This window comes from Cyrtonyx montezumae, unplaced genomic scaffold (assembly GCF_038088225.1).
Source record: "Cyrtonyx montezumae isolate F1298 unplaced genomic scaffold, pur_monq_1.0 scaffold_8, whole genome shotgun sequence".
NCBI classification, from domain to species: domain Eukaryota; kingdom Metazoa; phylum Chordata; class Aves; order Galliformes; family Odontophoridae; genus Cyrtonyx; species Cyrtonyx montezumae.
In genome coordinates this window covers 19,702,335-19,720,591 of record NW_027072089.1, presented here as the reverse complement: position 1 = coordinate 19,720,591, position 18,257 = coordinate 19,702,335, and the positions used below count along the sequence as shown (strand labels likewise).

Sequence of the window (18,257 nt, the reverse complement as noted above, 5' to 3'; positions counted from 1 at the left end):
ATATTTGAAAATGTCTCATGAACAAATGCTTTGAGTTGTATGTTAGCCTGGAATTTGCAAGCATTCATAATTTAGGCTTATGCTTCAGATCTAACATTTAACATATTCTAAATTACCTCTGAGGGTTTAAATTGTACAATCCCTGCAGTGCTGGACAAATTGAATTTACAGTCACACCATGGAAATTTTGAGATGACTGTATTCAAACTAGTTATTTTGAATGGAAGAATATAGTTTGATCCTTACCCTGATCATTAACTTTTTTTTTTTTTCTGAGACACTTAGCATAACAGAGATCTTTTATATCTCTGCAATAAGCCCAGGAATCGTAGGTTTAATAATTTGAATATTTTTCTTAAATAAAATATATTCTAACTAACTGAAAATTTGTTTATTCTAGCTTGACTACTGTGTTGACTTCAGAGAGCAAATCATGAGGTCAGTTGACAAAGGTGTTGTGGTTTAACCCAGCAGGTGGCTGAGAACCATACACTCCTTCCTTCCTTGTGGGATGGAGGAAAGAAGCAGGGGGAAAAAAAAGTAGAACCAGTGGGTTGAGATAAAACTATTTACTAAGAAAGAGATAAGACAATCTCTCTGGGCAACCTGTTCCTGTGTGTCACCACCCTCTGAGTGGAAAACTTTCTCCTAACATCCAACCTAAATCTCCACTGTTTTAGTTTAAAACCATTCTCCCTTGTCCTATTACTATCCACTCATGTAAACAGTCATGCCTCCTCCTGTTTATACTCTGCCCTCAAGTACTGGAAGGACTGGTGTGTAATTAGCAATTTTTTCCTCCTAGAACCAAAACATATCAGCGTTCCAGACATTCTGGAGTTAAATCCATCCCACACGAAACTAAGGCAATATCCACCCCTTATTCCATACCATTTACATAATGTTCAGGTCCCACAATTTCTACACTTCCTAATTAATTACCATCACCTATCTTGTTGTTTTTTTAATATGTATGCACACATATTATTTCCATAGTCAACGAGTCATCAGTTAAGTCCATAACTTTAAGATCCATCTGTCATTGCAAGAAGGATGATTGCCATGAACATTTTTGTGTGTACTGCTTCCTTTGTCTTCATACTGAACTCAGGAGGAAAATACAATTGTGTTGGTTATCAGTTTTATAAGATTCAAAGGAAGAGTTCTGGGAAAATGAGCAATTCTGATACTAGCAAAGGTTTGGGTTTTTGTTTTTTTTTTGTTTGTTTGTTTTAAGTTGATATGCTTTAATCTGTAAGTATAAAGACAGTAACTGTCTAATTTGTTCACATTTCTGAGGCCATCTGGATCCCAACAAATTATTATTGTGCTATACTCTGCTTGCAGAGAAGTTCATTTATCTCAGCAACAGTAATTTCCAATAGTCTTGAACATTTGAATGTCGCAGTAGGTATTCGTTGAATGAGGCTGAGAATGTAATATTGTTGCTTCCCAGATACAGACACACAGTTCAGACTGGAAGTACAACTAATAGTTTAGCTGTTGGTCTGTGTTGTAATCTGCCATCTAACAGAAAAGCCAGTATTCTAAAATTGCAATGAAATAAGATAGAAAGCAATTAATCTTCAGTATGGGGACCAGGCTTTCTCCTTGATGCCTCCAGTTACAAGGCCCACAGAGGACTTCTGGAGGCACTGTGGCTTTGATTAATATTATAAAATCCAGTACTGTTTGTTCTCTTATTTAGATAGGAGAGATAGTTGTCTCACTGATGTGCACTGCAGAATGTTTTTTGGTGAGTATAGAGAAGATTGAAAAGCAGGATATTTCCAGTATTACAAATATTTCCATTTGTACGTTTTTACAGCTAGTTTTGCTCTGATTGAGTTACCAGCTGCTATATCAAATAGTGAAATCATAGACTGTAATTGTGGTAGACACTGATATGAGTCATGCAGATGATGCTAATAACTTCTACTGAATCAAATTCAGATCTCCAGCCATTTCAAATTACCCTGAACTAATTTCTGTAGTTAACTGGCCACCAATACCTATACAGAGAGAAGATTCTAAAGCTATCAGATTTTTGTATGTAGTACATAACTGATGTTTCTGCTATGCTACTCAGTGTTTTGGCTTAATATAATTTCACGTTATAATTTTTTTCCTCAGTATGTGTTTCTGGATGGTGTCTCCAACTACATCATTTCATTAGCACTGCACCTTCTGTGCAAACTACCTGTGACTCATGGCATGAATCAGGACTGAAAGCTTCAGTCTGGACTACTCCTAACATTTCCACTAATTTTAGCTCTTTCCTTCAAAGCATAGGAGTATACTTTGTGATTTGGTAGAGTACTACCAGAAATGAACACCAACAACTATTACATATTACTGGGAGGCTGGATAAAATAGAGAATGCATAAAACTGAATTTATGCAGCAGAAAAGGGCCCAGCAGTGCTGGCTGACAGCAGGCTAAGCATGAGCCAGCAGTGTGTCCAGATAGCTAAGAAAGCCAGTGGCATCCTGGCTGCTATCAGACATAGTCTGGCCAGCAGGATTAGGGAAGTGAATGTCCCTCTGTTCTCAGCGCTGGTGATACCACATCTCAAATGTTGTGTTCAGTTTTGGACCCTTTGCTATAATGACACTGAGTTGCTGGAGCATGTGCAAACAGTAAGTTGTGCCAGGAGAGATTCAGACTGGACGTTAGGAAGTACTCCTTTTCCAGAAGAGTGGTCAGGCACTGGAATGGGCTGTCCAGGGAGGTGGCAGATTCACCAACCCTGGAGGTGTTCAAGGAATGTTTAGATGTTGTGCTGAGGAACATGGTTTAGAAAGAACTATTGGTGATAGGTGGACGTTTGGACTGGATTATCTTGTAGGTCTTTTCCAACCTTGGTGATTCTCTGATTCTCTGAATAACAAAGCTGGTGAAGGGACTAAAAAATAATACTTGCAGGAAGAGACTGGGGGAACTGGGATTGTTTAATCTATAAAAGAGGAGGTTGAGGGGAGACCTCATCACTCTCTACAGTTATCTGAAAGAAGGTCGCAGCAAGGATATTAGTCTCTTCCCTCAAATGACAAATGATAGGACTTGAGGAAACAGCCTGAAGTTGCTCCAGAGGAGGCTAGATTGGACAGAAGGAAGAATGTATTCATGGAGAGGGTGAGGAAGCCTGGAAACTAGCTCCCAAGGAAAGTGGTGTCACCATCTCTGGAGTTATTTTAGAGACACTTGAACATGGTACTGAGGGATCAGGTTTAGTGATGAGACTCGGTGGGTCAGGTTGATGGTTGTACTTGGTAATGTTGGAGGTCTTTGCCAACATAGGTGATTCTTTGATTCTAAAACTTGTTAGCTTCACTGAATAGAAATCCTGCCTACAAATTTCTATAAGGGCATCTGAAGAACAGCAAGTTAAGGTATTACTTTAGGAAGTCAGGAATCTTTTCTTCATATAACTTCAGGAGTAATTAGGTGATCTTGCAAAAATTTATGCATTGTCTTTGGTTTCTTACTGAATATACAGTCTGGTCTCCAAAATTAGGTCGATAATGATCAGTCACTTCTGGTGATTGTTAGGCTCTGAAAACACAGAGAGAAGAGAGTAAGAAAGATTCAGGCACAGATAACTCTTCTGTGAAAGTGTCATTGCCTTTCAACAGGAGATGGACACCAAACTAATCTACATGTTTTTGAAAATCTCCCACTGTTTCATAAAATTAATTTCGTCTGGCAGTAAGGCATTTTCTCCAGATAAGTGTTTATTAGATAATGAACATCTGGGATTTCTGTGTTTATTAGCTCCTTAGTGTTCATTCAAAGTAATTTCTCAGTAGGCTGGGCTAGGTTGGGTGGTTCAATGAGTATTTGTCCAAATTTGCCTGTGATGAAGACTGTCATAGCTATTTATGCTAAATATCAGTTTGGCCCAGCTACCAAATTAATAAATGTCAGGTTAGTCTGGGTGAATTGCCATTCTGCCAGTTGAAACTAATATACGTGTATTTCTAAGCAGGCAGAACTTGAACTCAATTGCAGGTATCCTAGGTGTGTTGCAGTCTGTGGTACAGTCTAATAGAGAATTTTCCATTAGGTGAAGTAAAATTGAAAACTATTTTTAATAAAATATATACATTTTTGTGATGTGCATTTGTATATATAATTTAAATATAAGATTATATTTAAATAATAAAGATTATCTCTGTAACCATTCAAAATTTGTTAGTATTTATGTAGTAATTCAAGCAGAACATCGGTCACTTTATATGCTGAGAGTTTTTTTGTTCCTTTCATTCATTTTATGCTTCTCTTTAACTCTTTATTTTGCTGTAGATATGAACATTTGGTGATGGCCTAGACCAAACTAACTGTATTCTGAAACTCTTACTTTTCTAGTCGTTGGTTCTTATGGTACTTCATGTATTTTTCTTCCCTATGATGTCTTTTTGTAAGGAACTCTACAGAAATTGAAAGATGATTTAGTCAAACACAAGGCAAGGTACAAGTGTATCTGGCTTGATACATGTGAAATGTAACAACCTTAAAAAAAAAAAAAATTAAGGCAGAAAAGATAATTTTCCAGACATCTGGAAGCTTTAAAACCTTAAGCACTCAACATCCCAGCATATATTTCAATGAGCAGTTGTGTGCCAGCAGTGGGATATTTCTCGCTGGAGATTGCTGCACTGTGGATTTTTCTGCCTGCGGCATGTAGTCTGACTCAGTCTGACATTACTGGAAATAGTGTAGAAGGAAGTTTGTTGACTTGGGCAGTGTTTGTGTGTAATATCTCCTAATCTGCTGTGGTTTTAGCTATTTTAATTGTCTTTAAGATGATGAAAGCATATAATCCAGTAACATATCTGAAGGAAATCAGCATTTCATTTGGGAAATGGTTCACTTAGCTCTACACTTGTTCGATTAAGGGGGCTGCAGGTAGACTCTTTGTTCTCATAGCTAACGATTTACTCTGTTAGAATAATGACTGATTTTGTTGTTCATACATTCATTCATCCTTTCCTAGAAAACAATGCCTAAATTAGAATTCTAAGGCTTTGTTGAATCCTGCTTTGAATCACTGCCATGGTATTTTGCATCTGGTTCTGCATCTTTTCAGTTACTTTACCGAATACTGAATATTAGTCAGTGGCATAATATTCCAACTTACTCCAGTGGGAGTAAAAAACTTTGTTAAACTTCTCATCTCCGGATATCACTACACTGAATCAATCACATATTTCTGTATTTAGTATTCTTAACTGATCTAAAAAATGTTGAGTTCTCACTTTAAAAATCCTCATCATTTAAGAGAATTTCTGATCCGTGGTTGATCACCAGGTCAAGAAGACATAGTGTGTTGGACCCTGATTTTTTCGCAACTAACCACAGTAGCATAGGAAATACCACCCAGTAGCACTGTAATTTCCCAGGGCTGGTCAGTGACAATGTCCCTTCTAGTAATCCCACTGCAGGCTGTGCAATGGCAAACTTATGTTGCCATTCGAGGCTCTGAAATATGACCATTGGTCTTCCTCTAGTGTTTGAGAACAATCTTTCTGTTGTGAAACTACAGCCTTACGTATTTGAACTTGCAAGTATCTGGGCGATTGTCGGTGCTTGTTTTGTTGTTATTTTTTCAGCATACTTGGTACATATGCTTCATGATGCATTCAGTTAGCTTAATGAGACAAAATTCATTTTGTAAGGTCAGATCAATGCTAAACTAAAATTCGGTTAAGTAATCTTTCTGCATGGAAATGGGATTTAAATCTGAGACTAGTACAACAGCAGTCTAGTAATGAAATTTTAATGCTGAAATGTTAGAGAATATCATGTAGAAACGAGGTGAAATATTTTAACAGATCCAAGTGAAGTATAAAAGCAAGACTGTCATGGGAAAATATTGTTTCTTGGCCCTAACCTTAAAAAGAATGTGCTAAAATGAACATATCCACAACATGATTAAAGTTAAAAGGTATATTTATTTTAATCCAGATTTTTTTTAATGTAAAACGGAAGATTTTAAACTTTAACTATCTGAAATTTACTTTGAAAAAAAAAAGCACAAAAAGCTAATATTTGGTGGAAAAAATATTATGAAACAATTACGGGACTGTTGGACAATGAATTTTGACAGAATTAAACTTTTTTTTTTAACTTGTAATTACATCCTTTAAAAAAAAACATAGAGCCTTACTGCCCTTTATTAGTATAGTATAGCATAATAAACATACTGTTTATATTCAGATTAAAAAAGATTTAGGATTTAGCATTTGCATATAATCATGTTACAGTTAGAACATTTAACATGGCTTTTATTTATGAATATTTGGATCAGTGTTTAGTAGAACATGGCCTCTTACTCCAGTTTTGAGGAGCTGGAAAAACATTGCAGAAAAAAGCTGAGTTGGTACTGCTTCTCTCCATCACATCTTTCACATAAAATTCCTGCAGTACTGTGAAAACTAAAATGGAATCCTGTAGGTCTGTGAGACTATATGCACCATCATCATGTAACTTTACATCAAATTTGGATTGAAAAGAAAATCTATTATTGGAAGAGAATACATTTGACTTTTATATTAAATAAACCATTTCAGAAATTTGTTATTTTTGTTTCCTCAATTTTACTTGATTTAATAGTTTCCTTTTTGTAGGAAGTTTTGGATGTAGAACTCTTTCTGCATTGTTTCATCAATACAAATACCAGCAAGCTGTCTATAGCAAACTGCAGGATTGAAGTTTTAATTTAAAACTTCAGGGTAATTGTAATAGACCGGAAGAAGTAATTTAGTACTCTAAAATGTTTGTGTGTGTGTTTCGTTATATTTTCCATGTGAGATAATGTGTCATTTAAAAAATATATTTACTAGAATTTTAGTCATTCATATAATGTATATGCAAATCAAAATCAAATTGTTTTTTGGAGCAACATAGTATAACTGCTTTACAAAAAAATAAATCTTTTGAAAACAATGCATCAAAGACATAGAACTTTTGGTGGAATAGATCAAGTATCTAGAATAAATCCAGAAAGAAAATACACAGTGTTTTCTTCGTGATTCCAGTTTAAGCGCAACAGGAAAAAAAAATGAAAGACATTCCTTTCCTGTAGCTCAGTTTCTGTGGTAGGCAGTTTTTATTTCCATGAAAATACTACTACTTTAGCAAGAGAAATAAAACTAGGTCACATGTCACAGGGATGTACCAGATGTGATTGGCACTTTAATTCTGTGGTTTCACACTTGTGACTCTTTCCATAATTTATGTAATGTGAAGAATGATCTCATGATTGGCTGAAGGTTTTTGATCAGAATTAAGGCTATGCTGGAGGCTGGAAATTTTACTTCAATAGAGCCATTATATAACCATAATTAATCTGAGAAGCTGGAAAAATTATGCAGATGTAGATGTTTTTGATCTTGAGCAGTTTCACTTCCAAAGATTATATTGCTTACAGTTGATCTATTAATTAGAGAATTAGTCTGTAAAGTACCAGTGAAATAAAATAAAACTGATAGAAAGGTTTATAGTGAAACTTTGCACATGTTTACATTTATTATTGTTGAAAACTCTTGAGAGACTAAGAGAGTGAGGATATAATGAAAAACGTTGTCAGTTGTTGTACAACACCATTCTCTGATTTGGAAAACATGTTAATAGTCTAAAGTCTATTTGTGTGTTTACCTTGATAGTTTTATTGCCTTTCTTTATGGAGTGAAAACTTTGAAGATAAGTCTCTACCATCTGAAGGCTTTTATCAGAAATAGAAAATAAATAGTTACCTGGCTACGGTTGCAATGACCTCAGGTGGGGGTGCCTGCCAATTCTATAAAGCAAATCTATTTATTTACCCTTGATTTTATGATGTACTTCTCAGTATGTATTCTGCAGGATGTGCTATTTCCATGCCCTTTCATTAAATGGATATATATGTCATATGCCCTATTGAACTCAAGGGGTTAAGCTAGAAAAGTTACCTATCTCAACACATGAAAAGGAAGGATTAGCCATTGTTCCCTAGCTACTCGTGTAGCTTTCAACACCTTTCCTATGGTGTCTACTATTGATAGGATATATAACTGTGAAAAGACGAGAAAATGCACTGAAGTGATCTAAGTAAACTATCATCTTGACATGTTTTTTCTAGCTATTGAAAACCTTTCCATATTGCAACTCATTCTGACAGTGAAACTGTAGAATTCCTCTGATTTAAGTACCATCTGGTTATGCTCAAAGCTTTAAAGCTATTATCTCAGCATAAAATTTCAGCATCCTATACTTTTTTCTTCGCCAAACTATCCATTTTTAAGCCACAAATATTTTTCCAGTCCTTTCAGATTTTATCTAGAAGTATATTTTAACAGTATTTAAATAGTTCTTAAACAATAACAATTTATCTTGATAGATGACATGCTGTGTTTTTTCATTTTATTTTAATTAGCCATTGTGGAACCAAATTCCCTTTTGTTTTACTCCTTTGAATACTGTTTAATTACAGTTATCATGCCAAATATCTTAAAGGTTATTTTACCAATACAGTTTCATTTAACATAAGCCATGTGGAATCAATAGTTCTGTTTCCTAAAGTGAATGCTTGGAAAATCTTACATTCATATGTTAAGAGTACACATCCTTTCCTCATTAGTTGGAAAGTACAGGGATTTTGGCACAGGTTCTGTGTGGAAGCATTGTGCAGCTTTTATATGGATTTTGTTTTTAGCCTTTGATGACACTGTTTAGAATAGGAAGTATCTAATAAGTAAAGCATTTTGTCTAATGTGCTGCCAGTGTGTTTAATATATGCCTGGAGGTCTGAAACATTATCTTCTCCACTACAGTAATATGCATTTAATTCTCTGAAAGCAGAAGGTCGAACTTTTAAAAGGGACTCAAAGTACATTTTCAACTAAAATAATTTAAAACACATGGGATAGGGGACCAGAGTAATGTACAGTTGGTTTTTATGGTTTAATCATAATCATGTTAATGCACACCAGTAGCTAATTAAAGAAAACTTTTATTGTTCATTTTGAATGGGTTATGTAAAGAGTAAGAGAACTGATATAATACAGCCCAATGATAAATGTTACCATTACATTTTGCTAGCAGCGAGCTGATATTGCAGTTCCTGACATCTTTAAAGTACTGGCCCATTTATTCTATAATAAAGCAAAAATCTTTTTGGAGGAGTTATCCTGAGGGTCCTTACCTCACATCTGCTATCCCGTTAGAAGAATAGCTAAATGATGCCCAAGCTTATTACTAGACATATTTTTGGGTTAACCATGCAACTTGGAAGAGGACTCAATGCTTACTGAGCAGAAATTGATGCAAAAAGTTCCAGTGATATTTCTGCACCTTTATTGTGTAAACAGTAATGTTATTAAAAACTGTCTTGCAAATCATTCCTCACTTGTTCCAACCTTTGCGATATATATGATAAGAGAATAAATAAGTCAGAGTTTAATTGTGGAACTGGCTGGCATGGAAAATTGCAAGAGTATGTGATGCTTTTTGCAGTTTGGGCAGTGGTTCATGTCCCATGCTCCTTATTAAAGAGCAGAAGTTGCCATCTGACTGTTGTTCAGTGACCTGCATGAATTGACTTGGGGTCTCAGTAATTCTTGTAGTTGAGTGTCCACATAGCAGGAAACACAGCAGTTGGGACCAATTAGCAGTCTACAGTAGTCTTAGCAGAGATGCTAATATATGAATGGGAATGGAGGCAGAGCTGTTTTTCTATCTTCCTTGAGGTGCTTCGCACAAACTAGGTTTTTAGTCAAATAGATTTGACCTAAAGAAGTGAGAAAATGCATTCAGAAAAAATCACTCTCTCATACATATGCAATGGTTTTCTTTCTGTAATATTACCATTCAGTGGATTGCATTTTCAATTCCTCTGACCCAGACAGGTGTAACTTAAATGTCAGGTCACTGTAGAAATTTCTGCTGCAGAGAGGAGAACAAGAGAGTATCATGTAATATCTTGAGTGCAATTGTGTGTGGAAATCTGCATTCCAAAGAGATTTGATATAGTTCTGAATTGAAGGCTGTGCATCAGCTATAAAGTGCTGGGTGTAGAAGCACATGCCTTCTTTTCAGACAGCATTTCCATGGAGTGATATAGCAATATCGTTCCAAAGCTCCATCCCTCTGCCTTTTGCTGGCCCTGAATGGATGAAGAATGAAACCATCTCTATCTGTATCTATTCTGAACTCACCATCAGTACAGGATAGGGGCAAAACACTTTATAGTTTACCAGACAGAAGGGCTGAGACATAAATAGTATAACTTTGCTAGCTTATCAGGAGGGATCATGGTTCCTTTGCTTACAATATAAGTAATTCATTAGAATCGTCTCCAAATATTTTTACAAGGCTGCATTAAAAGTGATACCACTTTTACAAGTCAGCGATATGAGTCTGTCACAGAAATCAGCAGCGAGGAAGTTTATTGCTTATTTGAAAAATACGTACGCGAGTGAATCTGAAAAGATTGTAACCAGAGCTGGCAAAAACCTTTTCAAAGAAAATCTCAGCTAGTTAAGGGTTCTGTTTTAGGATTTCTTCTGTACTACTTTTCTTTAGTATGGCCATACCTTTAAAGAAAGAAGGGGAGGGTTTTTCCCTTTGTTTCAGAAGGAACAGTATAAAGAAGCCTTTAGAAAAGCAGCTTTTCTTTAATGCCTCCAACCACCTGATTTCTACAGAGGGAGCGAACTGCAGGAAGTACCAGGGTCCACAGTCTCTCCCAATATTGTGTCCTCTTGTTGCTGTCAAATACAGTGTACTGGGTTGGATGGGTTGTGAATCTGATTAGGGCATTTCTTATGTTCTACAATACAGAGCAGAAACCAGATAGAAATGGTGGTTATGCTGTGGAGGCTATGATGAGTGATAGATAACTGCAAACTCCATATGAATCACGAGAGATGGTTAGGACCATTGTTGTTACTACTATTACTGAATTTATACGGGGTCTTTTTTTTTCGAGTAGTTTTTTGTATAGACTTTCCACCTTGTCCTCAAGTTCTCTGTAGAATTCCTCTTTATTTCAGCAGCAGTATTTGAAGTGAAGTGTTTGTACCTTGAAGCACCTCCTTGTCTTGAATCTCTGTGTCTCACTACTGTTCTATTCCTGGATAGTAAGCTGTGCAGATTTGTTTTGTTTCACTGTAGTATTTCCTACAACAGAAGTTGTTTTTACTCTATCTTCAGTGGAATATGTTTGCTTTTTGAAATAGTTCTATATGCCATGATTTCTCATCTGAAACGCTGTGGATGTCACAGATGAGATCATGATGCTGGGTGGGCCCTGGTAAGCTAAGAACCACACTCTGCCACAGGGGCAGTCTATAGGTACATCAACTTTTGAATTTTATATAAGGCAGCTGTCATTTCCGTTTCTCTAAGAAAAATATTCTTTCTACAACATAATATTTACACTTTTCAGCTCACAATTTCCATCTTGTCATTTTGTGATTTTGTATTGGATTTATATTGCATTCTATTTCTTACCATCACAGAAAAATATTTTAGTTCCAAAGAGGACTTCTTGAACATCAGTACTCAAAACTAGAAAATAATTTTGAGGAGGCTTTTTATTTACATTTTTATATTTACAATATATTCCTGTGCAGAGATATGGTTCCATATTAAGTCATAAATTTCCTGTAGAATCTTTAGGGTGTAACAAATGAGTTTTTTGAAGAATGAATTTTAAACCTAAAAGTTTAAAACCTAAACCTAAAAGTCATTATTCCTTTTATTTTTCCTTCACGTGTTCTTTTAGCACTTCATCCGCTGTGAGTCATCATTTCATTGGAACAGACACCTGCTGTGTTTTCCTGAGTGATTACTGTGTTTAAGTTAACTTGGCAGAAAATTTTATCATTCTCTTTTTTGACATCATGTTTATATAGTGATTGTTTGCTGCCACTGAAATGGAAACAGTTGGGATATGGATTTCATAAGGTAATATAATATTTTCCTTTGAAGGTTTCCAAACAAGAGCAAAAAAAAATGGACGTGTCAGATGGAGGAACGGTTGAGACTTCTTCCCGTTACAGTGGGGCACAGGACAGTGGAATTGGCAGTGACAGCGTTAAGATCAGAATCGTTCAGATCGAGCAGCATAGTGGCACCAGCCAGCACCGCATCGCCCAGCCCTCCCGCCAGTCGTCCATTGTGAAGAACCTCAACTTCATCCCTTTTGACATTTTCGTTACAGCAAGTCGGATCTCCTTGATGACTTACTCATGCGCTGCTTTACCTAAACTGAAATCATCACAAGATCAGAAAGATGGTGAGAAAATAAGCAAAAGCTCCTTAAACCTTCCAGAACCAGATTCGGGTAGCAGCCGTGACACCAAGAGGCCCAGTCAGCCATCCATTTCATCTGTCACAGCAGATGACCTTTTAAACAGCAATGTTCCCCTGCCTTCTGGAAGAAAAACAGGTCTTCTGTCACTGGAAAGCCTGCATGCTTCCACGCGGTCCTCTGCTCGACAAGCCCTTGGTATAACTATCGTTCGGCAGCCTGGTCGCAGGGGCACCGGTGACATAGAGCTGCAGCCATTTCTCTACCTGGTTGTGTCACAGCCCTCCATGCTCCTCAGCTGCCACCACAGGAAGCAGAAGATAGAAGTGTCAGTGTTTGATGCTGGGCTTAAGGGAGTAGCCTCAGACTACAAGTGTACAGGTAAGGTCATTGAACAGTCATACCTGATTATGAACGTCAAAGAAATGGCACTTCTAAACGTTACTGGAGATGTGGAAGGAGAAATAACTGACAGACTTCTAGGACATCTTTACAAATCAAGCAGTAAATAGTTGTGTTTTAAAGATTATGTAGTGTAGCCGAATCACATTAAGTGTGTAGAACATTTGAAGTTAATTAAGATGTGACCTTTCAGCAACAAGCTCTTCCTGCTCCTCAATATTACTTTCTCAGCACTGGATTGTCATAGGGATTTTCACATTACTCTAACTCCTTGTTTTATTCTAAGGGCAAAAGAGTTGTAAACCAAGGTGATGTCATAAAAAGCACCTCTTATGTATCACAATATTTGCCCATGTTAATACACTGATAAAATTTAAAGAAAAACATTAGAGAGGCACTTTGTGTTTTGATCATAAGCTTTAAGAAAATATTCCAAGGTATTTAATAATGTCACATACTTCAACGTTTTATTCAGCTGAGATATGGGGCTTTGCATGTATTTCCTTCTTCTTTTTCCTTTCTTGTTTCATTTCATACACAAAGTTTATCACAAGGAACAGAATTACTGCTTAGTGGAAAAATTCTGAAAATCATTTTCTCTTTTACGCATATTCCTGAAGATAGAAATGAAATCGTTGCAGGTCATGTGTCTGACAGCCTGTACATTGAATAAGAATTTAATGAGAAATACGATTACTTTGCAGACAGTTATCAAGTAAATCAATAAATAATGTTCTTGAGGATGCAGGGACCTGATCTGAGCAGGCAGCCAGAGAAGTATGGCTTATTGCAAATAAAATGGGCAAAGTTCTCTCTATTCCACTCCTACAATTAGCACTCAGTGTTCTCAGTACCTTTGTATGTAGGGAAACAGTACTCAAAAAAATGGGCTGTGGTTACAAGCTAAAATAATGCCTTCCTAGAAACTGAATCAGAGAGGACAGAAGCATGGAAAGCATAAGTAGTAAAGATGATGAGAGAGCACCTTGCCTACATCTAGACCTGAAGAAGTTTTTTCAGACAACTAACAATTAGCTCTGCAGGGTTCTTACCCTTTCCTTTGTTTTTGTTGTTTTTGTTTTCTATCTGTCAGGCAAAGGTAAAGCATTGTGGAGGTGAGAGTCAGACATTATGTTGAGGCAGAAGTTCTGTTCTCATCCTGCTGCTTTTGTGGGCAGTAATAAATATCTTAGTCATGTACCAGAAAGAATCCTGTGCTTTCTGCCAAAGCATTATGTCTTTTTTCAGAAGAATTTGTGAAGGTGGATGCCAAAGTTCCTTTGCCTAAAAACACCATCCTAAATTTATTAGTGAGTAAAACTAATCTGTACTTAAACACAACAAAAAGTAGGTAGTATAATTTTTTATTGTCCCTGGTTTAGGAAGACCTGCTGTGCTTGTGATTGTATTGTTCAGCATTTAATGCTGTCATACCATTCTTGTAACATGAAGTTTTGGAAACTTTTATTTTTAATTCCTAGTGTTCATATTTGAGGAAAAATGGCAAGTAGCTATATCTTTACATATGTGTGTATACGTATATGCATATACATACTGCATAGCATATAATGCAACATCAGGAGCCTTTCCCTGCATTTGCTAAGTTGTTGTAGCCAATTTCATCCATCGCTCCAGTTTTTCATGGCATTGTGACTATTTCCTGACTGTTGTATCTGAAAGAGATATATCAACATGATTAAGAGTGAAATTGAGTATATTTGAAAGAAATAAGCTAGCTTCTCTCCCACTGCACAGTAGCTGTGTGCTATATCCTTATGTTTCTCTGTATGTTGAGGATTGGAGGGTAGAAAGATGGCATCAATTGTTTAATTTACGGGGAATGTTGCTAAATAATGTTTCCAGTTAAACTCTTTGGAAGACTACCCTTCTTTTGTCTGTATGTAAAATATGTATGCCAACTAATTCTCCATTATCTAACATAAAACGAGGAGGTGGACATAAACTAACAATAAAATATGTATTTAAACTAGATAACTGATGAAGCATATTCCCCCTTGAAAAACTTTTACTAGAGGAACTAAACACCAGACTGATGAAAATGTTGTGCATGACACAAAAGGTGCTCATAGGGCCAGGCCTGTTACATGGCAGATTTCATCAGAACCATTAAGATGAAGGAAAAATATATGTTGTTTGTTATAAAGTTTTATTGGTAATTCTTTGGGGGTGGTTTCTCATTACTTAAACTAATACAGTTTAACTTACGTAGCTAAACTATATTAGAACTAGATTGTATCCAAAATATGCTGATAAAAACTGTGACATTTCTCTGCATGCATATACACCTTATATGCTGCATAAGAACATTGTAGTTCAACTGCAATGGATTCAGGTCTTAGGAAGTACTGTTCAATAATTTCTTTGGCTTTTCAGAAAAAAAAAATCTACATTTCTCAAACAATTCTCTCAAATCTTGCAGAAACAAATATGTAGGTGGCTCTTACTTATTTCCATGGGAACTACATCAGATACAAAGAGAACGATAACAATGTTTGATACAGCAAGTTCTCAGCTACAAAACATGATTTTTCAACATAGTTACCACCACTAGCTGTGCATTTTTGCCAGCAATGAAGAGCCTGCATGCCATGCCAGTAAAAATCTGTACCAGTGGAGATGGCTTGCTATCACTGTCGCTGAAATGCAGCACCCACAACCTCTCTGTGCTCACATCCACTGTTGGTCTCCATAAATGTTTAGCAAGCATCAATGTATGTCAGTGGGTGCCATTTTTCTGAATGGAGGAATTCAGTGATACACCTTTGCTCCATACACACTTCCACGTTAGATGCCATTCTGTCAGACTCTGCCACTCTGCTGCCGTCTGTCACAAGACAACGTGTAACAGAATATTGGTAGGAAGGTCCAACCTCTACTGCCATACCACCACCATCCACCTCTGACATTGTGGGCTGACATAGCAAAATAGGAGACATTACTTCCAGAGCAATTATTGTGCAAGAGGACTGTGAAATAGGGAAGGTGTTACATTTGATAGAAGGTAGCTCCAATGTCAATTTGGGGGTAAAGATAAGCTGGTCACAGTTTAGACCTTGTTATGGTTCTTATCCTTCACTTCACGTTAGTGTATTTTTGAAAAATTCATTGTTCACCTGTAAGTCGACAGAGAATGTGTTCCTTACAGCTGTGTTATGAAAGCCTATATATAAAGCTTAAACTTGAGCACTTTTGCACTGTTGTCAGTCTTAGGTGTGAGAGAATACCTGAGCCGCATCTGAAGAGCTTGGCTCCTCTGTTCACTAGCTGTGGTGATTTTTTTGCTTGTTATGAAAATTGAAAGAAATAAGAATGTATTAAGAAAACAGGAGAAAATAGAATATACTGTTAGTGTGTCAATTATCAGTTTGCAGTAACACATTTCCAGCAGGGCAGTGTCTGGATTTCAGAGAGCTTGCCTGCCTTGGAGCTAAAGACTAGTGGCTGTGCTTTCAATTTCCTCAGTATTTCCCTCAAACCATGTCCACTGGCAGGACAGTTTGTCGGAGAAAATTAATTAGGTTATTATGTTAGCTCAGTTTTAGCATGGATGTGCTAAACTGCTTCATTTGTGTTTTAAATTATTTCTGTACTTGCATAGCTTGATTGTAATTTTATTACTTAGTGCCAGGTATAGGAACTTGAAATCAAAGTAAATAAATTAATGGGATAAATATTAAGCCCTTAGTAAATGTTGTTTAAAAAGACTAGTTGTTCCCTGAGACGACTTGTAAGATCCTATAGAAGTAGCCTTAAAGTTACTATAAAACAACATTTTTTTTATTCATTGGTCATCCTACATTTAAAAAAAATGGCATCTGCTAACTGTTAGTTTTTGCTAACAGAGAGTTGGCCATTTCCATTTAAATAAAAGTGGGTGCAATTGTTTTTAATGTAACCTCATAAGCTGCTTTTACAAATATTTTCTTAAACTTTTATTTGCTTTGTTTCAGGTAATGTAATCCAGATACAAAATTGCCTCATTTCCTGAGCATTGTGCTCTGGGCATTCTTGAAAAATCTTTTTTCTATTTGTTTGTTTGTTTATTTTCAAAGAGGAGATTGTGCTTCGTACTCATTTTAAAGGGGGGAAATTTCCAAATAGATGTGTTATGCATGGAATTTCTTCAACTTCCTCCAGTGAAGCATTTGCAAGAAAATAGCCATTGTGAGGCCATCCAAGATTATTCTTAATTTTTTTTTAGCACCCACGCCTTTGATGGCAGGGGGTCCATGAAGAGCACATGCAGTAGCTAAGACCACATGTAACCTCTGATCTAATGGAAAGCTCAGGCTGAATGGAGAGAAGCACAGGCTGGATCTGGCAGGAAATCTGATTCACTGCCTCTCTGTCAGCTTGTGCTTCCTATGAAGCAGATGAGGATTTAAGACTGTTCCCTAGCCCAGCATTGAGGGAGTTGTGCTGGAATGTCACCTGTTTCCCTCTGAGTATATTTAGTGACCAGTACATCTGGATCCATGGCTGTACGGGTGCACAGCTCCCAGCAGTAAAGATGAGCTGGCTTGGGAGTGTGCATTCCTTGGGATACTGTAAATGCTCATTTTTGAACTCCCTGACACAGCATTTGTGAGTATGCTAACAGAAATGTTTTCCCATTATGTTTTCTAAATTCCAATGGAAACCATTTTAAAAATAAGACCAGGCATCCCAATTTGGAGTTGGAAATGCAGAGGAGATTGCAGCATCATACTGGCTTGCAAAATTGACTGCAGACCAAACCATGATTCATCCATTGAAATAAAAACCCATTGCAGACCTCCTTTGGCCTCTGTGAGGATCCAGCTGGAGGGGCCAAGTAGCCATCCGGCACACACAGCTCGGTAGCCCAGTCCCCTGCTGGGACGGCTGAGGCCCAACTAAGGTCTGCCCCAGGCTTTGCCCCCATGATGTCCTGGCTGCTAAGAACCACATTTTGTAACATGAAAAGCTTCAAGATCTGAAATTTCTCCTGCCTCTCTTCTTTTCCACCTTCATTTCCCATCTCTTCAGAAGCTTGGGTTTTGTTGTCTGCTACCAGTATGAGGAGGAAGTATCAAAACTTGTAAATACAAGTCAAGTTTAGGTACTTCATAAACCGTTAATTTCAGAGGTGAGATCTGGAACTTAACAGGACTAAAAGTGGCTTGGGATGTCTGCTGGATACAAAAATAACCAGAGATATTTTTTTCATTCTAATAAAAAAAAAAAAAAAAAAAAGGAAAACAATGTGAAAGTATTCAAGGCCTCACAGCATCTCAGTCTTACAGATTTTGAATTACGGACTTGGTTGTCAATCTGTGATAGTTGTCTCACCCTTTTTCTTTTGCTGCCACAGACAAATTTTTCACATTGCCCAGAGGATAGGATTTCTGGCCGTCTTCACCACTCTTCACTTTTCAAGCCCTTTCTTTTCTCTCTCTTGGCTTGCTGTGGAGTAATTCTAGCCTCTCTTTTTGCTTATATATGCATCCCTTGGGTTTTCTCCAGCATTTTCTTCATACAAATAGCTGCAAATTTAAGTGTTGATTTTTGGGAGAATCAT

General features: G+C 36.8%; 1 protein-coding gene across 5 annotated transcripts in view; it reads left to right on the top strand.

Moving 5' to 3' along the window:
- Nucleotides 1–18,257, top strand: part of VPS13B (vacuolar protein sorting 13 homolog B) — a 412,996-nt gene that overhangs the window by 289,340 nt on the left and 105,399 nt on the right. For all 5 annotated transcript variants that reach the window (XM_065751678.1, XM_065751682.1, XM_065751679.1 and 2 more), the window contains one exon: nucleotides 11,974–12,676. In XM_065751678.1, the coding sequence (XP_065607750.1) occupies nucleotides 11,974–12,676 (703 nt within the window). The remainder of the gene's footprint in view (nucleotides 1–11,973; nucleotides 12,677–18,257) is intronic.